Source organism: Oculina patagonica, chromosome 13 (assembly GCF_052425735.1).
Source record: "Oculina patagonica isolate OP01 chromosome 13, crgOcupat, whole genome shotgun sequence".
NCBI lineage: Eukaryota > Metazoa > Cnidaria > Anthozoa > Scleractinia > Oculinidae > Oculina > Oculina patagonica.
In genome coordinates, this window is record NC_135770.1 from 4,674,016 (window position 1) to 4,698,717 (window position 24,702).

The 24,702-nt window shown below is 38.8% G+C and overlaps 3 protein-coding genes across 3 annotated transcripts; 2 read left to right on the top strand and 1 right to left on the bottom strand.

Moving 5' to 3' along the window:
- The first annotated feature begins 891 nt into the window (after nucleotides 1-891).
- Nucleotides 892-7,507, top strand: LOC144635306 (uncharacterized). The gene is made up of 4 exons (XM_078494416.1): nucleotides 892-1,415; nucleotides 1,569-1,832; nucleotides 3,313-3,627; nucleotides 6,007-7,507. Exons 1-4 carry the CDS (start codon nucleotides 1,092-1,094, stop codon nucleotides 6,649-6,651), a joined length of 1,548 nt encoding a protein of 515 aa, XP_078350542.1. The 5' UTR covers nucleotides 892-1,091; the 3' UTR covers nucleotides 6,652-7,507.
- Nucleotides 7,508-7,652: 145 nt separating this feature from the next.
- LOC144636885 (nuclear exosome regulator NRDE2-like) lies at nucleotides 7,653-18,304 on the bottom strand. Its single transcript, XM_078496087.1, has 8 exons — nucleotides 18,136-18,304; nucleotides 16,037-17,377; nucleotides 15,284-15,422; nucleotides 12,954-13,736; nucleotides 12,183-12,338; nucleotides 10,598-11,474; nucleotides 10,064-10,132; nucleotides 7,653-9,101 (listed from the first exon to the last, which is right to left on the bottom strand). Exons 1-8 carry the CDS (start codon nucleotides 18,302-18,304, stop codon nucleotides 8,976-8,978), a joined length of 3,660 nt encoding a protein of 1,219 aa, XP_078352213.1. The 3' UTR covers nucleotides 7,653-8,975.
- Nucleotides 18,305-18,405: 101 nt separating this feature from the next.
- On the top strand, nucleotides 18,406-23,814 carry LOC144634416 (speedy protein 1-B-like). The gene is made up of 7 exons (XM_078493367.1): nucleotides 18,406-18,864; nucleotides 19,034-19,092; nucleotides 19,166-19,251; nucleotides 19,361-19,532; nucleotides 21,077-21,338; nucleotides 23,030-23,146; nucleotides 23,402-23,814. Exons 1-6 carry the CDS (start codon nucleotides 18,507-18,509, stop codon nucleotides 23,134-23,136), a joined length of 1,044 nt encoding a protein of 347 aa, XP_078349493.1. The 5' UTR covers nucleotides 18,406-18,506; the 3' UTR covers nucleotides 23,137-23,146; nucleotides 23,402-23,814.
- The last annotated feature ends 888 nt before the right edge of the window (nucleotides 23,815-24,702 follow it).

Consider the following 24,702-nt stretch of genomic DNA (forward strand, 5'->3'; position numbering starts at 1 on the left):
GCGTTTTCCGTGCTTGGCACCTGTGCATGTTGTACGTTTTACTGTTTTCCCCTTCGTGCTTTGCTTTTAAACGGGCTGCTCAGTGGAGTATACGTCGAAAAAAATAAAAGCCAGCTTTACTCTTGGCCCTATCCCTCACAAGAAAACCTGTCTACAGGCTACTTCGAGTTTTTGATTTCGTTCTGAATTTTTCAGATAATGATCTGTTTGAATTTTTGCTTAAACAATCAAAACACCTCTGACTGTGACCATTGCTAGAACTAAACAGACTAAACCTTTAATGTTTCGTTCGTTTCTCGATATCAGAGCAGAAAACGCTGGACCAGAATGAAAAGGGGTCGCGAGGAGCGGCTTCCGGAAAGGAAGTGAGAAACCGGAAGTCGCTACACAAGGTAGTCAAAAGCGCCTAATACTTTTACAAGTACCATTTCGTCATGTTTGTAGCTATTCCTAGAACGGGCACTTAAAGTACTTAGCCCATGACTAAAGAGAGATTGATATTGTATTGTTATTGTTCACTTGCTATTCCGTAGATAAGAAAAGAACTTTGAGAAAGAAATGTCCGAAATAAAGAAATAGGCTAATAAACAGATAAATACGTTCACAAAAATTTTAAGCCGCTTGAAAAGTTTCGGTTGCCTTATTTGTGTTTTTATGTAACCAGGAAAAAATGAATTTGTGCCGCCTACAAATTTTCCCCAGACAAAGCTAAGAAGGTTGTCTTGCTCGAGACTTGCGTCAAAGAAGGTTGGGTCGGTATATTGACGTCGTTAAACGTCTCCTGTCTGTATTAGTTGACCCTTTACGATTTAAATAAAGCGCTCAATGTTTTCACAATGCCATGTTTTGTCAATCTATTGTGATGTTTTGGCGAAGGACAATTCAAAGTTCACGAAAGTCTGTTTCACACAGTTCAAAAGTTGCCTCCATTTCCGGTTAAACGCGTTTGGTCACGTGATCAGGCCCTGTCACGAGATACAGTCCGCCATATTGGTCCACCCACATTCCTTTTTAGAAAGCAAAGAAACGACATAAAAGGTAACAGGTTTTCGAGGTCTGTCTCCATAAAAGGCCATCCTACAACTAGCATAATGCAGAGCGAAGAATCCACAACAACAACAGACGAACTAGAGAACATGCATTACGGAGCTCAAGCTCAAGGAAGCGGAGTTCTTGATCCGACTACGATTGAAGAAGGGGCATTCGAAGCGGCGATGGCTGGCGAGCACGATGCACACGGACTGAAACGACAAGCGGACAGCGACGATGATGGAGACGCTGAAAATAGCATGCTGGTAGAAGAAAGACCCAAGAAAAAGACTAGAGGACGTGTTAAAATCGAGATGAAGTTTATCTCCAACAAATTGAGAAGGTACACGACATTTAGCAAGAGGAAAACTGGAATAATGAAAAAGGTTGGTTTATACAGTTGATGGACGATTGATTGGCCCGCGCATTTTTATTTTAATGAATTTTATGAGGCTAACTTTCGGTGGAAATTCTCCTTTTTTTAATTATTTTTATTTACTGTTAAATTTTACCGTATTTTTTTGTTGTTCTTTCCAAAGGCTTACGAGCTGAGCACGCTTACAGGAACACAGGTGATGCTGTTGGTCGCTTCAGAAACTGGGCATGTTTACACGTTTGCTACAAGAAAACTACAGCCTATGATCACTTCGGAGAGTGGGAAAGCTCTTATTCAAACTTGCTTGAATTCGCCTGATCCTCCAGTTTCTCAGATTCCAAATCCAGACCAGAGAATGTCTGCTACAGGCTACGAAGAAACCGATTTGACATACACAGTGAATGAAAACGACGCCGAGAAAATGCAGGTACGGTATAAGCTGTATATTTGAGCTTACAGTACAATACAGCTTTCGCCTACTCGTGTCTTTTTGCGTTTTATACCGGCAATATAAAATATAAGGAGCCCAGATCTATATATTTATAGATCTGTAATTTGAACGAGTAGTAATTCGATTTTCTGATTCGTGTTTTTTTTTTCAAGATACTTGATTAGAAATTTATAATGCCTCGCTGTAAAGGGTATTTAGTATCAAAGCACAATTGTCTATTATTTTCTGCGCATTTTGCATCCGTTGAAAGTATCAAGCCTTCAGTTGTCGTGAGTTTTTAAGAGTACTGTTCATATCGTATGTTTTGATTTAGTTTTCTCTTTCTTTCGCGGCAAAACGTTCGCGTAAAATTTTCAAACTCCGTGTCCTTTAAAACATTCCAACCATATATGGCGCCCGTTTCCTTCTTTGGTGCGTTTCTTGCCCATTTTTGGAGACAAAGTAAACCCATGTTTGTCCGTTTCATTCGCCGTGTTTGGGGAATCCTCTTCTTGTCACAAAGAGTCGAATTAATGTCCAAAACAGTCGAGATATTATTTATTTTAATTTCAGAAGTTGAGGAAAATTTTCGCTTTCGGTAGATTATCGTAATTTGATATTCCGTTGGCGTATGGAAAATTTTTCGCTCTTGACAGTAATGAGTTAATCTTTGGCTTGCCAATATATCGCGGCTTTGTAAATCGCGAACAAAGTTTCTACAAGCCAACACACTTTAACAACACCTTAAATAATTACCTACATTCACCAAATTCATTATGGAATGACTGTATATTTCTTTATCTGTAAAATTGAATAAACTCGCAGTGCGGTAAAGTGTCTATAAAAGAGTTATTATTTAATACGCGCATTGTGTTAGCAAAAATAGATAGCCTCTTGAGGGGCATAAGTTTCGAGGTGATTCTTTGTTCTACGAAAATAAAATAAGTTGACATCACCATTTTATCGTATTTGTTTGTTGTTCAACTTAGTTTCATCATGAAATAATTTTTTTTTGTTATTATAATCTGAGAGGATATGTCCATGCATGTGCATACTGAAAGAAAACATTTGGTAAATATTATTCTGGAGATAAGTACCTGAAATAATCATACAGGCCTTGACAAGGCATGAAGCATAATGTGATTAAAAACAGACAAGTAAACAAACAAATTTAATTGGAAAAATACTTCTTGTAATTAAAATAATGCAGAGAAAATTTCATTAACTACTGATTTACAGTATTAAAACTAGAACCTTCAAGGAAAATCGAAAAAAGGATCGAGTTATTCGGAATTTGAATTAAAAAGGAATAATTTAATAAAAAAATAAACGAAAGGGAAAAAAAAAAGTTTAAATTTAGGGGGGGGTTAAGTTTTTGAGGGGTGATACACATGTGTTAACTGATCAAGATTTCCATTAAATTCTATCATCTGCACTTTTGAGTCCCAGCTTATCTATCAATTTTTTTATTTGGTAGGATCGAGGTGGTATTTTCACCTCGCAGCAGATAGACACTAATCAAGGTTTAACTGTGGGTGCATTATCAGGCCAGGGCGGACCCATGACTGGCATAACAGCCTTGCCGGCGACAGGGCATTCCTTTCCCATCACAACCTACATACCGCCATCTAACATGCAGCAGCAAGGGGGGAACAAGAATGCTTCAGTTCAGTCATCGTACTCTGTTCAGGCCATGCCAGGAGGTGCGTTTACTACCATCTTTGCTCCAGGGACGTCCCTTCAGTTGGGACAGACACTAACTCAAGGACAGCAGCAGGGGTCTACTGTACAGGTATGGAAAATGATCTAATCTATTCCTTCGTATTAGAATTAAATATTGGGTATAAAATTTGTCTAGCTTTTAGGGCTAAAGCTTAAAGGGACTTTGTCACAGATTTTACCAGATTTTTGAACAGCCAAAAATTATATTTGTGTCACAGGAAACCTGAAAATAATAGTTCATTTTTATTAAAAATTGCTATATTAAGCACTGAAACTGTTAGCAAGCATCTTTGGCTGCAGATGGCTTGGATGTAAACGGATTGCCACTTAAAAAAGGAAGGCTAACTTTTTCAAGTTGTTTCCACACGCATCTTCAAAAAATTAATATTTATAGCTGTAGCTTGATTTCTATCTGCAAATTAAGGTAATATCTTCCTTTAGATGTTCAAAGATTTTTTATGGGTTAAGTTGCCTATGACTAATTTCAGAACAGTTGAGACAAAATCTGCGAAATCCCTGTGACATAGCTCCTATAAAACAAATTTCAGCATCAATATTAGACATCAGTTGTTTGGGACACATGGCTATTGGACAGAATATGTTGTACTCATTATACACAGCTGTTTATTCTCTCTTGGCGTAAAACTCTTCATGTTGGCTGTCACAAAAAAATGGCTGCGATAGTAGCACTTTTTTTTCACCAAAACAATAATTTACAGTTAAGTGTTGTTTGTCTTGGTATGTAAGACCCAGTTGTGCTTGTTTATATATTTTTTGGCTCATAATCACTGGAGTGAAAATAATTATGCAAAAATTGTCAGTTAGAAGATCTGGTCGAGTTGCTCTGAACAAAAACACATCATCTTGTTGGTTATGTTATGACAGTTTTGGTCAAAATATGTCGTTTTGATTGTGACCAATTCTTAAACCACAATGGAATGAAGTATGTAGTCTGACCGGCAAGCATAATCCTTATTCGGTGTCACATGAACAAGAACAGCGGGACAGTTTGGGTTTTGGAATTTTAAGAGTTTGACTGTTGTTTGTCTCAATTCACGTCGTGATTATTGCCTGCTGGAAGTACACTTGCCCTTTTTGGGTATTCAACAAACTGATGTTTTCTGCAAAGCTTGAGTCTGACTATTTTCAGTCATTTGAACAAGATTATTGTTAGTAAATGACTGTTCAAAAAAGGAATTTTAAAGCCATTCCAATTGAATGTTTAGTGGGTGAAAATTCTGAAGATGTTTCAAGATTAGGGTAAATTGTTTATGTATTGTCAGACTATATTGTATACTATGCAGTTGTAAGTATGAAACTTCCCTGGTAAGGGGCAGTAGAATGGTAAAATATACCATAAGATTGGGTGATATAAAGATCCTTGCTCTTTTGGTAAATTAAAACTTTTGACTGCTAAGTTCACTGTTAGAGGGACTATGTCACAGGGGTTTTGCAGATTTTTGGTCTCAACTGTTCTGTAATAAGTGGTAGGTAACTTTACCCATCAAAAACATTATCTTTCAACATTTAACAGAAGATATAACCTTTATTTAGGGATAGAAATCAAACTCTGGCTATCAATATCGATGTTTTTGAAGGCGTGTGGAAACAACTTGAAAACGTTGGCTAAAGTTTAAATTGCACTCCATTTCCATCCAAAACATCCGCAACAAAACCCACCTTTTAACAGTTTTAGTGCTCTAAAATAGCAGTTGCTAATAAAATGGACCATTGTTTTTAGGTTTCCTACGACACAAATATAATTTTGGGCTGTTCAAAAATCTGTCAAATCCGTGACATACAATAAAAACCCGCGTATAAGAACAAGTGGATTAAGAACACCTAGGCCTGATTTTAGGAAATAAAGTACCATTTATATAAGAACACATTCAGCCTGAAAAATGAAAGTTGTTCTTATATGGAAAAATATCAAAGATCAACACTACTTTTCATTGCACACATAATAGTTCCACCCCAATTACAGTACAGTATTGCCTTGATTTATCAATTTTATTAAAATTAAAATACAATTGTGTGCATATATATTGATTTCATCTATTGGTAGCCTAGTATGTTCCTTATTCTAAGAAACTTTTTTTAAGAACACTTAAGAACACTTACAGGCTGATTTTGCAGATTATAACCCTTTATATAAGAACCATTATTCTTTCTTAACTATTGACATAATGTGAGTCCCTTAATTTTCGCGTCATGTTATGTTCGCAACACTTATTGTTCGCGTCACTTTAATTTCGCGACTTTTTTGGAATAGCGAAATTCGTGAAATTAAAGTGTCGCGAAAATTTCATGTAATAAGGTATCATGGGTTCAATTTACTGCCAGCAATTTTTTAACCCAAATATGTGACTTGAGACTGTGTTTACATTGTTTGAGTCAATAATCTTTTCATATCCTCCACATTTATATTATTATTTTCCACCATGAACAGGTTTTGACACAGCCGACTGTGCAGATCCAGCGAGTACAGCAGCCTCAAACACAGACAGTCCAAGTCAATGCTAACACCACGACGTCGTCCAACACCATCACTCTGCCAATTGTCCAGGACACAAGCCATAACGACCATAATGTTGACCAATCATCTGGATCGCAAGGAAATAACTTACAGTCTGTCGGAACTGTCATGGTACCCATAACAACCAATCAAGATGGCACTGTCGTTTCTCTTGGAAATGTTCCCTCGTCCATGATGCTGTCTTCCTCACAAGCTGGTCAAATCCCTGTGATGTACAGCGTATACGCATCACCCTCATCTGGGCTGGTGACTGTATCTAATCTCGCGGATGGCGGCACAGATCAGACATCAGGGCACGCCCATCACTTGTCAGGAGATGCAAATGATATAGGGCAGCAGACGCTTCCGGGATCTCTGTCCCTTGCAACTGTTCAAGTACACCAGGATATTAACTCTGGCGTGCATGCCTACGCGACACAGGCAGTTGTCACTGAGAGCAGTGGCACTCAAACTGCCGATGATATTCATACCATCGTAAGTGATCATGGATCTCTAACTGTGGGCACAGAATCTGACACAGGCATGGTCAAAAATGATTTGTCTGTGCCGGTCAATTAACTGTCGCCTAAATAACTTCAGGCATCTGCAAGTATAAATTTTTATTTCAAAAATCTCAAGGATGTGGCACGCTTATATGTAATATGCAGCATTAGCACAGGGTTATAACCTTTTGAGCAGAAAAATGGTAAATGATATCAGCACCCTTTCTGGGCACGTTCCAGTCAGAAATAATAAAAATAATCAAGACTATAAACAAACTGACTATAAACAAAATTTCACTAGGCTTGCAAACAGATACAAGGCTGCCTGTATAACCAGCAATGCAATAATACCTCAAAGTGTAGATAAATGGCATAATGTTCGCAAACCAAGAACCCTGCATGCCAGCTTCAAGCAAAATCTGCAATTATTTTAGAGAACAGCAAAATTGGCCCAACAGCAAAGAAATGTGTCTGTTTAAAAAAAGATGTGTGGGCTTCCCCATTTCAATGTTAATAGGTCAAGGTGTACCATAGTTTTTTGTGTGGTTTAATAATTTTGTTCCAAACTCAGCTTGTTAAACTGCTGACTTTACATTAAAGTCAGAGTTCTCCTCCTGCAAGCAGAACCATTTATTTTTGCCCAGAGGTTAAAAGAAAAAGGTAAAGGCAGCTTCCTCATCGACCATAGCATAGAAAATAGGAAATTATACCTAATTGTTAAGGACGTTCACCCTGTCAAAAGCATAACCATGAACGATATGACCCACTTGTATTCTGGGTAGACAGCCTTGGAAAGCTTAGTAATATTCTTTTTATTGATAATCAAGATATTTTCTTTCTTTGATAGCCTTAAAGCTTGATTTATACAACCTGTTTTATTATCATGTTTATTCTCGCACAGAGGACAATCATCATGATTTTTTGTCGATTTCCCGGTAAACATTTGGGTCTCATCGTTCATGGTTTATGCTTTTTATGGGTCAACAATATATTCTTCAATCAGTTATATGCTACACTGTAACTACACATTCAACTCTTTCTTGACATTTGGACAAAAGGAATTGTTAAGAGAGGCTCGGCTTGCAAGATACCCTTAGTGATGGAGATTTTTATTGTCACTTAAATGGAGTGACTATAATTACATTCCACATTCATAATTATATAATATTTAGTTGTTCACAGTTTTTACTGTACTTGAATGTAAATATTTATAAATAGTAACCAGCTTGTACATTTTCATGGCATGGTAATCATGCGCATGAGCATGCAAAAGCAGACAAAAATGTAAGTATTATGTATCCCAGAATTTTTGTTACAAATTTTTTTACCAATGTTTTCTTGGCATTGAAAGTACAAAATGAATAAAAAATTTCAGCATCTTACCATAGTGAAGACTTGTGTTTTAATGTAGCCTGCACGTCTGCGCCGCAGACGAAAGTAAACCCCTGGTAAGGTGGTAGCCTGGGTTAGTTTATGTCTGCGAAGCACGCTAGTTTTAATGTTAGTAGACAATCCTGGATAATTGCAATAACGACCATGAGCGATGGTTTAAGTTGAGGCTGGCATGGACAAAAATACAGTAATTACTGTGCAGTAATGAAAACTGTATCACCCCAGCCTTGACTTGAAACTGTTATTTGTGGGAAAGGTCTATAGCTCACAGTAAAAACACGAAAGGGCTAGGGACAAAATTTCTTACAAAAAATCATAGTGGCTTTGAGCTGCTGAACTCGGAAAATGAATTGATAAAATGAGAAGATATAAAAGGTCTCGCATGACAGCAGTGAGACAATAATAAGTTATTAAAATGCCAAAGTCGACGCATGACATAATGGTCTTCATTTAAAAATAGCCTGCATGTAAAAGCAAGTCCCTGTTTCACAACTAATATTCAGTTCTCACTCTGGAGTCAAACACTTCAATAATGACACAAAAAAGTAAGCTTTTGCCGAAGCCAGTCGGTAAAATAGCTGGTAAGTCTTTTCCATCGAAAAGACGCGCAATGCTGTTTGTTGTTTCTTTAACTCGAAATTAAAACCCTTCTTTCTAATGTCAATGCAAGTCTCTGTTTTGCAATAAATAAAGTCTATGCACAGGCATCCAAACCACTGCCATGGTACGTTAAGACCCAGGACAGATAATATCTGTACCCACACCAAGGAAGATCACTGAAAATATGCTTAAAATTGTAGAAAAATGCAGAACATCCTTTTTTACAATTTCTTTTTTTAATTTCCTGGCCAAAAGTGTACTTGTTTTACTTGCTGTCAACAAGGGTTGGTGTTACATATTGTGAAACAGAAAATGCTGCTATGATGCAAGTTGGTGTCAGACTCAGTTCTCATATCAGGTTAGATACTTGACCAACTGTTGAAAAATGTTGACTGTTTCTGTCTAACGTTACTCTTGCAGAAGAAGTTCAATTTCTTCAAGTGGAGCATGCAGTCTAATTTCTTTCTCAATCATCAAATCAACTATGTCTTGTATGTCATCTGGTGACTTCTGTACTGCGTCCATGTACAAAACCTGAAATGAATTAAATTTTGAGAATCTGTCAAATTTCCATATTTAATTATTGGTGGTATTAACCTGCGATCAGGCATTATTTTTCTTGCGGCGGAGGGGTCCTTCCCTCCGCCGCGAAAAAAGAAAGCCTGATCGCAGGTTATGGTGGTATTGACTGTTATACCACGCTGCCCTTTGGGAGAAGCAAAGTGGCCTAATGGCTAGTGCGCTGAACTCCTGATTGAGCTCAGGAAAGACACTTAACTCTCACAGTGCATCTCTTCACCCAGCTGTTAAATGAGTACCAGTGAATTTAATGCTGGTAAATAACCCTGTGATGGACTAGCATCCCATCCAGGTGATAGTAAAAATGAAATATATTTCACTCAAAAAGTGAAATATATTTGATTTATATATATATTTCCTTAAGAGCAAAGCTGGTCTGAAACAATTGTATTTGCAAATGTTCAAAATGTGACTGATTTGATCCCACGTGGGAAGAGAAAAATTATGTAAAAAAAATGAACTTGTAACAATCCAATTTGGCTCATTTTTTTGTTAATCAGCAGAGGTTTATCAGAAAAAGTGATACATCCTGAAAAACATGGAGGACACCGACCATTTAAGAGAGCAAACTGCAAGCGAAGTAAACAAAATGGCCACCCACCCTTCATGTGTTAATAATAATTTTTACTCAACGCATGCCCTCGGTGCATATCGAGGCGTGGCATTGCGACATGAATTACGTGTGCAGTAAGGATGGGTGAAAACAATTAGTGTTAACATCCCTAACCACCAGCCAGGTAATATGGCAGGAGTCGGCAAGTGACAGGAGCCGGTAGGGAGCCAGCTACCTGCTGGCTCACTTTGTTTGATGACTTGTTCTCAAGGCCTCACCACTTACGTGTGACCAAAAGCTGAGTCTCCTTAAAGGCTAGCTTGAAGATGGGCAGACCTTTAAGCAGATCTATAATGATAATTACCTTGGCCCAGGGGCAGTCCTGTAGTGCCTGGTAAAACACTGACTTGACTTTCTCCTGTCCATGTTTTGACTTAAAGAGGAAATAATTATTAAAAACTTTTAATAACAAATTACCATTGGATGCAGTCATGCAGGTATTAACAACCAGTAATAAAATAAAGGAGAAAAAAGAAAAGAAACTAACTAAGTACCCCATCCCAATTTATAAGCCCCCCCAACTTGAACTCCTTAATTTAAAATATAATATTCAGGTGCTATAAAATTAAGTAAATACAATTAACAGTTTTTAGAAATTTTAAAGAGTGTTTCTTTTGCAGACTTGCTGATCACGATTAAAATGAACATTTCCCAACCAATCAAAAGCCAAACCAAAGCTAGTCAGGATGTACCAGTTATGGTTTATGCACTGCATTTATTTATTGTTTTTTTTTCACACTTGTCATCAGTTACATGTTTTTTTTTTTTTGGCGACATGTATATTAAATTAATTTTTTTCATTGTGTTAGTGCAAATAAGTAAGAAATAATTATGTTACCTGAAATTCCATAAACATTCTCCACAATGCCACACAGTGTCTCCCAGAAGAACTTGTGACTGCCCTTTCAAACAATGAACACTGACGATGGACCACACCCGTAACTGGAAGAGAAGTCAAAGCTGCAGAACTTCCTTCTGCGATAAGAGCAAACGGGTCATTGCATTCCATGACAGACACCAAGGACTTGGCCCTCAGCTGCTCGTAATGAATTGCAAAGATCCACGGAACAGGTGTGGTTGCCTTCTGTGTGGCCTTGTCAAGTTTCCTTCTTACTTCACCAGTAAGAATTGACTTTGATTCTCGCTGAATGTAAAACGACAGGAACTCAGAGTTATCAGGAAACTTCTCCAGTGCAAAGTGCAAAATATCCCTGGTGTCTTTCATGGGAAGGGTTCTGCTGCTCTTGCAGTGAAATCTAAACAACCTGATGTAAAAGCTCAGGATGAGTTCAGTATCCATCTCACTGAGGCCAGCTTGATTTGGCGCGTGTGAAATCACCGATATGAAGCCCTTACACATGGACAGAACGCCTTGGATGCCAGTGCTTAAGTATTCAAACAAGGCACTACAAGCTTCCAGATGTACTGCCAGACTCCCAGATGCAATGCCGCAGTCTGAAAGCAACTCTCTCTTTTCTTGGGAAGACTCAGTTGTTTCAACAATGCCTTGGTGTAGCTTCTGGTAGATTGTGCGCGACTTAAGTAGTCGAACAGCAGACACGTCCATAGTTGATGAGTTGGGTGTGGATGGTTGAAACTTTGCTCCTTCAGCAAATGTGGTCAAGATCTGCAATGCTTTCTTGTTATCCTCACCTGACAAATGCTGTGACACTTTGGAGTTTTCAGTTACACCGACTTCAAGCTCAGCATAAGACCTAATGATCAAAAGATACTCATTGAAACAACATCCTATCCTAATAACTGAAAAGTTGTAGAGATTAAGAACATGCAAAGTAAACATGTGAGGTGGCCTAAGGTTATCATTAAGGTTATATCCAGATCAAGATGACCATGTTTGAACCTGGTCGGGACCCTTAGATAAATTGAAGGCACAGGAGCCTGAAACACAAAAAAAGAGGGGTAACCATATTTAATTTGTGGATTACTGTGGTACCTTTCAATAGCATGCAAACTCTACTTAATCGACGATTAGTTTTTTTTGGCTGCCATCAATCATCTTACCAGACATTTTGGGAAACAGACATTCACTTCAACAGGTTCAAAAGGCCATTGTGTGGGTTGTGACTGGAAGATTTTGATCCATTTTGTTTGTTTCTTTTTTTGAAGGTTTCTTGATTTTGGTCATAATAATGATTGACAGCAGCAAAAAAAGGAATCATTAGGTACTAACCTTTGAACTTCAGAGTTTGTGTGCTACTGAAAGGCACAGTAAACAACAGGCCCTGAATAAATGCCAGGTCTACAAGGTTGAGTTCTGGCATGAAATTGAGATCTTGGACTAAGGGCAAATTTAATCTCGACGAATTTAAGTCAACGCAAGTCAACGCAAGTGTACGCAAGTTAATGCTAGTGCACGCAAGAAAGCATATATTTTAACATGACCTTGTTTAGCTGGGTTGTACCTTACAAGAGGTGCTAAAGCTGTTCTCCTGCTCTGTTCATCAGAAAACATCTCACCACCCATCATAAGAGTAGAGTCAAACACCCTGCAAGCTTCATCTGTGTTACCAGATAACCACTCTATCTCTGCAAAAGCTTGCCACAACTTCAGATCATTCCTGAAATTAAAAAAAAAAACTACTTTTATTACTTGCTGACCAAGTTCAAATGCTTATGGAAGGTGTTTGTAAATGGAGAGATCTACTTAATAAATTATTAAAAGTGTCCACTAAGGGAATGAGTCAACATAAGAAAGGTGTTCTCTTGGGGAGCTGGGCAAGAGGGCAGGTGTCCACTTATGGGAAGTGTCCACTTTATAGAGGGGTATCCACTTATTATAATGAGGGGGGGATGTGTCCACTTATGGGAAAAGTCCACTTATGGATGTATCCACTTAGGGAAAGTGATGAGAAGTGTCCACTTAGAGGATGTGGCCACATAAGGCAGGTGGTCCACTTATGGAATGTGTACTATTGTCTGCTTAGGGTAGGTGTCCACTTCTGGGATGTGTCCACTTCTTATCAACAACACAACATCAGCTTTACTTTTAAATTACCCTTTTTTAGAACTACTTACATGGCACATACATCTTGAAAAAGAAAAACAAGGGTACTGGCTGCAACCCAAAATAACCATAAGGGTAAAAAAATGCCAGGTTTTCAGGTTGCCATAAGCACCATAACCATGGATGAACATCTACATGACTGTACATTCTGACTTTTAATTTTACAAACCTGTTTTCTGGTTGTTTAAGGAGGCTCTTGGCCAATTTTCTTACATCTTTGTACTTCTTTTTACTTTCCTTTAATGATGATGCCTTTTGGGTAAGACCAAACTCAAACCAGAGCCACAACACCATCAGGAAACTCCTTGTTGCTCCCTCAAACACTGGCAGGATTTGCACAAAGATGTTTCTTACAAGGGCCAAAGCCTCCAGCGAGGGCCATTGTTTGTCAGTTGTGTCAGTGGAGTTGCCGTCATCCCAATGGTATGACTGCCGCAAACCAAGGAATTGTGACGTGGTGAAGCTGTTAGGTTCTAATAACTGTGACTCGTGCTCTAATGAAATGTTCAGGAATCTTTGTATATCGACATTTGTGGATGAGCTGGCACAAGGCACTGACACTTCCAATAATTTCAAGAAAGTCAAGACAAGCTTGAGTTTGTTCCTGGGATCATTGATCTTGAACAAACTTGAGCTGATGTCTTCAAACAACACAAGTCTTTCAGCATCATCACAGTCCTCCTCTGATTGATCTGTTCCAGCATCTGGTTGCCATGGCGACAAATGTCTCCTCTGCCGAGACAATTCAACTTTAACCCAGTTCTTCCATAAAGGCTGATCTTTATCAACGACAATCTCCTCCTCATTATCATCAAGAGAATTGCTCTCATCTGTTGCACTGGTGGAATCTGCCTTGAAAATCTTCTTGATATCAATTGCCACTACAGGAGTAACAGTCCTATTTTCGGCAGCCATCCACGACTTCCAGCCACTTGCGCCATCTTCACCAAACCTTGATTTTTGTATAACGAATAGATAGAATTAGATTCAGGTTCCCTATTGTTAACAACTACATTCCTCAGATGGAAATTTTTTGCCTGTTTTAGGCACTTGGTTAGTTGGCAAGCCGCGTAAAAAAAAAAAAAAGGCGAGCAAAAGCACAAGGGGAGGGCCCCTTGATTTTTTCCACTTGCTGTTCTTGATGCCAATCCCATTTTTTCCCCCCTTCTCCCCAACTAACTGAATGTCTGGTACAGGATAGTAAACTTTTAAACATAATGATAATGATAATCAATTTATAAAGCGCATTTTTCATATGTAATGTTCAAATGCGCTGTACACATACTGTAATTTACTACACAAAGGCCAGACCACAACACCGGGAACTTCGTGCCCTACTCTTTGCGAATAGTTTGTGGGTTCTTTAACGTCCCCTGTTATAAGACTGAAGATACAGGAGACGGGACCTACGGTTTATCGTCCTTTTCCGAGAAGACTAGAATGTCTAACCATTTGCAGATGTAATTACAAAGGCAGCACATTCTCCTCAGTTATTTTAAGACCCTGAGTGTTGGTCCGGTCTGGGGTTCGAACCCACGACCTCCTGCACAGCAGTCCGGCGCTCTACCAACTGAGCTAACCAGGCGGCGGTGTACGGTTACAATCTTTTCATATGATAGTCGTGGCCTTATATAAGTATATGTGCACTGAATAAGAATTTTAGATCAAGAGGCCCAGATTTGAGTCCTGGCCATGGTTTTCAATATTGTATTATTGGGAAATACAGCTAACTTTCACAGTGCCTCACTCTTCACTGAGGAGTATAAAGGAGTAAGAGTGAACTGTTAGGGCAACACAACAAAATGCTGGGGAGGGGGGGGAACTGCAATATATGGTAGTTACTACAATAGCATTCTATCCAGGGGGAAGTTAGTAATAATCCCAGTTAATTCATGCTACATTATAAGTGGCTTACAGCAAGGCGCCCAAAAGTGTGACCACTTTTAATTTATTCACATTCTTTCGTGCAGATTTAATCCAATCAGAAGTCAACTGCAAGCTATCCACGGCTTTTGATTGGATTAAATCTGCACGAAAGAATGTGAATAAATTAAAAGTGGTCACACTTTTGGGCGCCTTGCTGTAACAGGGCAGTGTATTTCCTTAACATCCCCATGGTCAGGACTTTCATTAAGTTATTAAGGAGATGTTACATTGAAGTTTCCACCCGTAGTATTTCGCTCTGTAAGTAAGTCTTACATAACAGCAATAGACATCTTCACCTGGTCCAGTTAACTCAGCTGTTGCAGGTGTTAAGAGTTACGGCCCTAATGACAACCCTACCCCCTTCCCCCAACCCCTGTAGAGGGGAGGCTTGTCTATCATAGTGGTTTCAGGACCCCACCACTACTTACAGTTAATTCACGTCAGGTTCTTATCTGTACTCCTGATGGAGAGGGGTTCAAATCAGGACCGCTGGACCCAAATTCCAGGGCGCTACCCCATTCCACCTTCCTGCTGCTCCTTTAGGTAAGTAAGTACAAGTAAGTTGCACTGTACCTTGGCTGTCCACTGTCCCAAAATGTCTCCAGGAATGCCATCTGCCCAGTGACAGGAGTGTTCTTCTCCAGGTCAGGTGAACAGAAACAGTTTAATTCAACCATGGCCTGTAAGCAAGCAACAGCTTTTTCTGTGTGACCTGAAGAGCAGAATGACATAATAAAGGTTAAGTTTGTTGCAAGCCTAGCAACCTATGATATCTAGCTTGCATGAAGCAGATGGTTAAAACATTATCACGTGAACTCTGGTTTTATAACACAGTTCAGCTAACCAGAACAGTAAACCCTTTTCTTTCCTTGAATAATTTTATTATGACTGCACATTTATAAAAATAATGTACCGGTATGTTATAATGTTTGTTTATATTTTTGTCAATAATGAAAGGGGTCACAAAGTAAGACTACTGTCAGTAGTTTTCCTTTTGTTCGTTAGTTTAATAATTATTATGTTTTTTGTTCATTTCTTGTTAAGACCAAGTGCCAGATGACACAGTCTCTTTGTATTTTAGATTGAATTATGCTACATTGAAATATGATTCTCCCTCCATGTTGGCATCCTCTTTTGTCTAATGGAAGTTTGCCATTAGTTTGATGAGTCAAGTAGCTGATGTAATTGGGTTTTTCACAAAGACTTACTTCTTATCTGGATCTCTAAGTCTGTATGGTTTATGAATTGATTTGTTGATCTATTCATAATAAATGTAACATGCGATTGAATTTTTAAGCCTCTTTTATTACTGACAATAAATATTACCTGACTGTCTTGTAAATTGGCATTGCCTGATAAACAAGTCCAGCATTTCACTCTCCAGGTCACCTTCAGCCTGGTGTGATGCAAAAGTTCCTTCCTTGATTGACGACAGAGTGCTCAAACACTTCCCATACACTGCTGCCGCTTTACTAAATGAAAACACAGAAAATCTGGACTGCATGAACAGCAAGTAGTGTCTCCATAACAAAGTATTGTTAGGATGAACAAAACTGACTCTTTTCCACTTTTGAGCCAATTCTTCTGCATCCATGATCTCATTACAGAGACCTAAGTGGCCCACTATAAGCTCAACTGAATTTGGATTTTTTTGCAAAGCTTTCTCAAAGACGGCAATCTTCTTCTCTATGACAGTCCTTGTTGCAGCTTTTCTCTTTTCTCGGCCAGTTGCTGTTAAACTTGATTTCACAGAGTCTTCTGTTTGGACAATCTCTTCTTGAAAGTCAATAAGTGCAAGCCAGGTCTGAATGTCGTGTGGATTGTTGTGCAAGGTTTTGTTTAACTCACGAGTCTTTTGTAAGATGTCAGATTCATGAGAATCTTGATCAGCATTTGATTGCTGCAGTGTTCCTCTGTGTAAATCCCCCTTTGCTATCTCATCTTGACGGGGTGTCTCAAGGGAAAGGTAGCCCCTAACATCACCTAAATTAACACCTTGATCTGGCTTCTCCATAGCGGTAGGCAATGTCAAAGAAATATTATCAGTGCTTTCTGGTACTTGGTAATCTTTTATATTCCAATACCTGGCAACTGTTTTCATCTTTTTCTTTTTCTTTCCTTTCTGTTCTGACAGCTCAATAACTTGATGTTTGCTGAGGCCAAGACATGTTGCATCTGACCTCATCTTATACAACGCAATGTCCAGCCTATACAATGTGTTATACATTCGATTTGCCAGATCAGGTTTTTTGTGAAGTCTAAAAGCTTTCTCAGGGGCAAGGTGTGCTTCTTCAATCCAAATTGTATCTGGTTTACCCACATCTTCACTGATGTGCTCTTTGACCTCAGATTTCTCACGCTTATGCTTATGTTTCTTTTTATGTTTATGTCTCTTTTTGTCCTTGTGGTGCTTCCGGACATTTTCACTAGTGCTGCTATGTTCCTTTTTTATTTCCTTGCCATGGTGAAGTTCTCTTTCTTCATCTGAACTAGAAATATCAACAAGGGCACGTTTGCTTCCTGGTTCTACAGATTGTGGATGCACTTGGGTATCCTGTTCCGGTGAGTACTGTCTCTCCTCTGAGTTAGTGGTTTCATGGTGGTCACTTTCAAAAGAAATGATATCTTTGTAACTTTCATTTCTAAGCCAGTTTGGCTTGCTGACTCCTGCAAAACAAGACGGCAAACATGGTCAAATCTCCAATTTTACTCTTCCTTTATACAGATGCAGTGCACAAGAATTATTTCACCATCTTTGGAGTACAGTAATAATTGGGAGACCTTTTACAATATGTACAGCAGCCCCAGCAACATAGTTCTCTAAATCTAGCTACAGTCAACTCTCCCTTATTAACAGACACCTCTATAAGACGGACACCTCTTTTAGATGGACACCTAGTGTTGGTCCTATCCCTGCCTTTTTTCAGTCATTCTACTGTAACTAAACCCCCTATAAGACGGTCCCGAAAGTGTCCGTTTTAGAGAGAGTTGAATGTAGTGCGCAATGAGTAGAAACTATATGCGGGAGAGAGAAAAAATGTCCGTTTCAGAGAGAGTTGACTGTGTACCACATCATCCACCATTTACTGTGACAAAAAAATTGATACTTTATGAACCAGATGTGTGCAATTGCACCATGCTTGTACAAAAATCATGCCTGCTTTTTTAAAAAAAAAATCTCAAAATGCGATGTGCGACAAATGCAAACTGCAGAGTCCGTTTAGCCTGAATAACGTTCCGGTTTTATTATAATAGCCTGAAAAGTGCTCTGGTTAGCCTGTTAAGGGTTAGCTCTCAATAAGGGCAGCGATAACACGATATATACTAAAATAAAAAAAGTGCCAGTCTGCAGTTTGCGTTTGTCGCACACCGCCCAAAATGACTCAGATGTATTTCAAACGACGACTCTACTACGTTCGACTTGCCTTTATCAACATCTGCAGCTATTTCTTCCACCTTTGAAGAAGCACACGGAAAAAGAGGGCCATATGATATCCCAACTGATTTACTTTCAGAGCCTAGTATCGGAAATAAGGTCTGATTTGAAGGGTATTTGTGCTTTGATGCTGTTTCATCCGTCAACTCCGCCGCCATCTTGAATTTTACCATAAATATCGCGGGCGCAAGACAAAATTCCCCCGCCCTCCCCTCCCTTTACGTTCGGAGCCTCCGTCGCGGGAACGCAAAAAGAGCGGGAATTCGGAAATATTCAGCGCCGCCTTCGCCCTTCGCCTTTCGCCGGCAACTTGCTTGCGCTGGTTTGGCGCAGTTTGCTTTCCTCTTTTTCATTTTAAATATGCGAACAAATCGCCTTTTCTGTTTTAAGAAAGGGCCAAAACAAATCAACACAGAAGCTGAAACAGTAGTTCAAAAAGAGAACGAAATGGGAAGTCAAGTTTCCACCAAAAACTGGCAGAAAAGCAGCTCTCAAAACGACGCCAATTTCGAAATGGCGAAATGTAAGCGTCCAAAAACTGAGAAGATAACAAGTGCAAAGCCAGAAGCTGTAGTACTCAAGCGAAGAAGAAGTTACAGTGAATGCGATAACTCATCAAGTGAGAGACAAATTTTGTGCAAGAGGCTAAGAGTTAATCAGCTATACACGGATTACTGCGGACGGAATTCTTTTATGGCAGCCTTTTTCAGGCTTCTTGGTGAGTTTTTAAAGTCAAGGTCAAGTTCTTTAAATTCATTTACGCGCTTTCTTTCTTTGCATTGTTTATTTTTTAAAGATGACCTTACAAAACGTTTGCTTACTTGTACATTCCAAAACTTAAAACCAAAACAAGAGCTCATATAATAATTTTTTCGTCAATAATGCAGATGATGATGTCATTCAAGATTTCCTGTGGATGGACAGCTGCGCAATTTTATCAGACAAAGTAAGTGCAGAGATGGTTTGCCTTTTCCAAGAGCATTTTAAATCTAAGAATGACTATCTTTTCTCTCTTTCAGTATCTTCTAGCAATGGTTTACACCTATTTTAGGAGAGCTGAACTGACCCGACGGGAATTTAACAGAATGAATTTCTTCATAGCGCTGTAAGTATCAAATATAGCTGAATTCAAAAGGTGTAGCAATGTTTATGGCAGAATTATTTAACCATCCTTATTTGCTCTTACAATGACAGTTTTATTTTTTCACTTCCAGGTACTTGGCAAATGATATGGAAGAAGACGAAGAAGAAGAAAAATATGACATATTTCCTTGGGCTTTGGGAAAGAACTGGCGAGAGCTGTATCCCAGTTTCCTTCAGAAAAGAGACATGTTCTGGAGAAAAATCGGCTACCGCGCTCTTGTCAGTAAACTAACATGTGATGAGGTATTTTAAAAACATTAATAGAAGTAAGAGAAGAAAGATAAGTTGCTTATGCCGTCCCAATCGAAATCCTGGTGATCACTTCTTGAAAATTTCTATTGGTGGTACAAAAAAATTACCATATTATGCACCTATCAATGGTTTGCCCCAGGATGGGGGGTGGGGGGGGGGAGGGCAACCCACGGGAATTTGACATCGTGAAGCTCTCCCAGGGAAGGGATTTTGACATCTAAAATGGTCTGCTGGGTTAGAAATTTAAGAGGAGATATGTGAAATTTGACATTTGCTTGGTGCCAAGGAGCGGGGAATTCGACTCTCGATTTCAAAAAATGTCATATTCCCCTGGGGTTGCCCGCCCCCCCCCCCCCATCCTGGGGCAAACCATTGAAAGGTGCACTATAGATCAGACAGAAATACATACTTTGTCAAAATTATAGCTATGAAGCGTTTTTCACAACCGAGTCATTACGAACATATTTTTAAGAAAACTACAGCATTTAGTATGCAGCCGCCATGTTTGTGTCCCTCTTTGGGGCACAAATGTGGTGGCCATAGGATTGTATAATCAGCTGTAAAGTGGATTTCTATCATTAATATTATTCACCTTCACTTAAAATCATTTTAGTTATCACTTCCAAATTCTTATCATGTCAGAAATTGAAAAATGCGACAAACATATTCGTTTTTGTGACAGTTAGGAAACATGTTCAAATCGCACTTCTCAAGGCATAAATGATACTAATCGTAATAGTAGCTTTAAAGAATTATTTCTAATTTCAGACCAAAATGACCAAAATCTGTACCCATTTTCAGAATTGAATTGCGGCACTGAAGCATTTTTAGTTCAGACTAGCTTTACTCATGTTTGGTGAAATGAACTAGGTCAACTGACATTGTTCAGCAAATTTAGCAACAGTTATGGAAATTGAAATTTACCATCTTTATTATTTACTACACATTTGATGATTTCGACATTGCTGATCCTAGCAGTATGCAGGACGCGTGTCATATATCAACCTAGTAAATGGCCAAGCTCACAACGAGTCTCTCGTAGCTCAGTTGGTTAGAGCGCTCAACCGGTATCTGGGAGGCCATGGGTTCGATTCCCGTCGGGGACTCAGAATTTTTCTTTGTCCCACGCTCGTGTCATGTTAAATAATTTCTTCACTATTTATCACCGAGCTTGATATTTACCATCTTTATTATTTACTACACAGTTATGGCATTTCATTTGAGATCACCAAATCTCAAAACTATATAAAGAAATCGCTAGAAAGTTCTATACTGAATGAACATAATGGAAGAACTCGAGCGTAGAAACTTAAATCGGACCAAATCTGGGTTGGTGCTTACATTCTTTAACAAAAGGGGAGACGGGCGGGCAACCCTATGGACCCCTCCCCAACGGGCTAAGTGACGGGTAACTAGACGCACTAAACATTTCCTTCCAAAGTTGGACCGCAGTTTATACAGACGTATTATATATTGCAGGTATCACTATCATAGAAACAATCTTGCTGAATATTTTTCTCTGCTTTTTTTTTAAGATCATGTCTATTGTGTCAGACCATCCAATCTGGCAGCGTACAAGAAGAAATCATCATGGAGGAGCATGGAGGGACTACATGAGGGACTCAAGTAATGACTGCACAAGCCCTAGGGGTCCTGGAACTGCTCCCTTTCAGTGTTCCAAATGCCAAGATCCCAAAAGTGAACAAGATTCACCGATGTTGACTTCTGACTATTACAGCTGTTCCTCGCAATCTTCATCTGAAGATGAAAACTCAAATTCAAGCTTTAATATGAAAGGTATCTAGTTTTTAGACAGAAAGTTTGTTCTTTCTATCACTCTGTTTAAAATACTCCTGAGCAAAACACAAAGGGAAAGGAAGAGAGAGTGAAACTGAAACAAACAAAAAAATTTAAGGCGGCTTCGTTATAACATTTAATGTAACATTACTTGCTACGTGATCGAAGGTTTCGCCTTCTAAATGCGCGCAGCAAAGGTACACAGGGCAGAACATCTTGTCTCTCAAGGTTATTTCCTTTTTTCGTCTAGGTTTAGTTTGTTCCTCTTCGCTTTGCGCACGAGCCACAAAATTGGCCTCGCCCTTTATCCTTTATTTTGTCGCAGCCATTTTCTCGCTCTCGTTTACCCTTGTTGTTCGACGGTCTGTGAGGGAAAGAACGGACCCCCGTACTCTAAATAAACTAGCACGCTAGACGGGTTCATGTCAAATGAATTCACTATTTTCAAATATGGAGAGGAAGACCGACAGTTCGTATTTCGTACGCCTCATGTGTCGATTTTGTCGTTTTGTTTAATCTGTGACGAAGTTTGCGGGAGCTCACACAATGGAATGGCCTTCGTATTACGGACTGAATGATAGCGGATTGCGCTTATCTTGGTCGATAACTCAAATGAAATTTAGCCAAAAACAAACTGCATGTAGCCTAAAAATTCCTATTTTTTTCGATGAGACATTAAAAACCTAAACAAACAATTCACTGAGAATATGCGTTTGAGCTGTTGGTCTCCTTCAAACATAAATTTGATTTTCTTGGTCAGTCATGAGTTAAAACAGAAAAAGTTGTCAAGTTAAACTTAATTTTAGTCAAGCAATTAAGGGAACAGAAAGGTTACCATTTAAAGCCCAAAGATGCACGCAAGTATTTGTTTATAAGTCCGCCACATCTTATCCAAAACTAAACAGCATTAATTTTTAACAGTCATTAAACACGTCAAATGCGGAACAGAATCACAGAAAGATAACCTCATTGACGCAATTTAAACCGTTGCATGTCTCATAACAAACCACGAGGGTACGATTAAAATCGGCAACTTTATGAGAAATCTCGTAAGATCAATTTCAAATCAAATATTTATGCAAAAAATCCTGTGACAAAGCCTCGGGAAAAAACAGCCTGTGAAAATACACGTATTGCACGCAACGTTTTGTCCGTTGAATACAGTAGAACCTCAGTAGCTCGAACTCGGATAACTCGAACAACCCCGCGCTAACTCGAACTAACTTCCATTTCCCTTGGACCCACTTTTCAGTCATTTTTACTCGGTTAAATCGAAAAGCCCGCTAACTCCAACTGTTTTTCGTTCCCTTTAGAGTTCGAGCTACCGGGGTTCAACTGTATTTAAATTGTTAGTAAAGAAAAAATGAAAAGATAAGAAATTGGTGTGTGCTATCTTTGTGGTAATACTGACAGCTTTCAAACAGGTTCTACCCTCGCTAATTTCCTCTGGTTTTTGCCAGTGTTTCAGTCAAACCCAAAAGCTATGTCGCGATCTCATTCAATGAATGATGCAAATATGGAGTTTTGAAGAATTTGAAACTTAATGTAACCCCAAGCAACAGGCGACGGTTTACATAGCGACTTTCCAATTCTTCCAAACTTCTTTGAGTCAGTCGAGTCAGTGTCGAGTGTTTGCACGAGGTTTAACATGCAACATAGCAAATCTTCTAACCGTTTGGCTCTGTTTTCAGATTTGAAGAATGTGCTTCAGAAAAGCAACAACAAAAGACCCTGTCGTGAGAACAGGAACAAGAGTGGTGCTGCAGTCAGACACATGTCACAGTACCCCTTGGATTGATTTTCTTACTCTATGGCCATCCTTTTTTTTTTTTTTTTTTTTCTTTTTTTTTTTTTTTTTTTTTGGGGGGGGGGGGGGAAAAAAAAAAAAAAAAAAAAAAAAAAAAAAATAAAAGAGTAGGGGCCGGCCAGGGGGCCGAAGAAAAAAAAAAAATAAAAAAAAAAGGGGGAGGAGGGGGAGAAAAAAAAGGGGGATAAAAAAAAAAAAAAAGAGTAAAAAAAATAAAAAAAAATTTTTTCTTTTTTTTGGGCGCGCAACCAAAAAACTATTTCAAGATTTAAGATTTCAGTTTTTCAAGAAACAGCAATAAGTAGCACCAGCAATTTTTTTTTGAGGGCACTGGGTTCGTTGTTAATGCTAAACGCAACAAGGATATTTATATCATTTGAATTTACATAGCAAATGGTTTCGAGTTTCGAAGCCTGGTTACGGATCATTTTTTTTTAATATTTAAGAATTTTAAATGCGTCATATAAAGTTACCTTTGTAGTTAAATGAAATTTGTAAGAGTTTTACCTTGATAAAGCAGGCATGCAGGCATGTATAAATTCAATTCAATCTATTTCAGAATTTCTAGCTAGGAAATGCGTTTCAATTTCTCCGACTTACATTGTGTGCTGAATATTTATTGTATAAATGCTCTTTTTAGTCAAGCAATAAATTTTTGAATAATCGTAAATTAAATCTATCGTCTGTTTTCTTTTAAACTTCCATGCAGAAAAAATTGGACTTCTTTGCATGCACAGCCTATAAAATCTTGGGTTGAAATGCTGTGTTACAGTTCTTACATGTTTTTAAACGGTGGGGGTAAATGGGATTCACACCCAGCAGCCCGGATGATTCCCAGTGTAGGGGTAGAGACAGTTCCAATTTACCCACCAAAAATGAAAACACAAAAAAGGTTACAAACCCTCCCTCCCTAGTAGAGGTTGCTTGACGAAAGGGTTATCACCCTTAGTCATGAAGACAGTCATCCTTGCGCCTCGACCTGTCACTGTAAGGGGTGGAAAACTTGTAGTATTTGTCTAAATTTTTTGGGGTTTTTTTCGTCCCCGCGGAGCCCCTTTTAAAATTTTTAAAAACATTATTTTTCGAAGAGGATTGGCTACCTCAAGCGCAAAATTTCAAAAGGGAACAAAGTGCTCGATCTTCTCGCTTCTTTCCGTGATCGGGTTGTTGGGATCATTCCACAGTGACTGTCGCGTGATTGCAAATTGTACGTGCGTAGTTTTAGCCTGCGAGTACACTTAACCAGCTGGATTTTTTCCTGCTCTCGAGATAAGTGTGAATTTAAAATTGGGTGTTACTCCTCTGACCCTTTCTTGTCAAGTACCTTAAGGTTACTATTGTTAGCGGCTACTAATTTTAGCGAGTTGGGAAAAATCGCTAAATTTAGTGCTCGCTAAAATCTGTCTCGGTCAAATTTAATATTCGTTAAATTTAAGTACCCCCACTTCCACCCGAAAGGGAAACAAAATTAAGCATAGTTGACTTGAAAAATTCTTTGTAAAAATAGATGCCGGTAACTTTGCTCTTTCTGGTAATGCAAATGTTCGTTCAATTTCA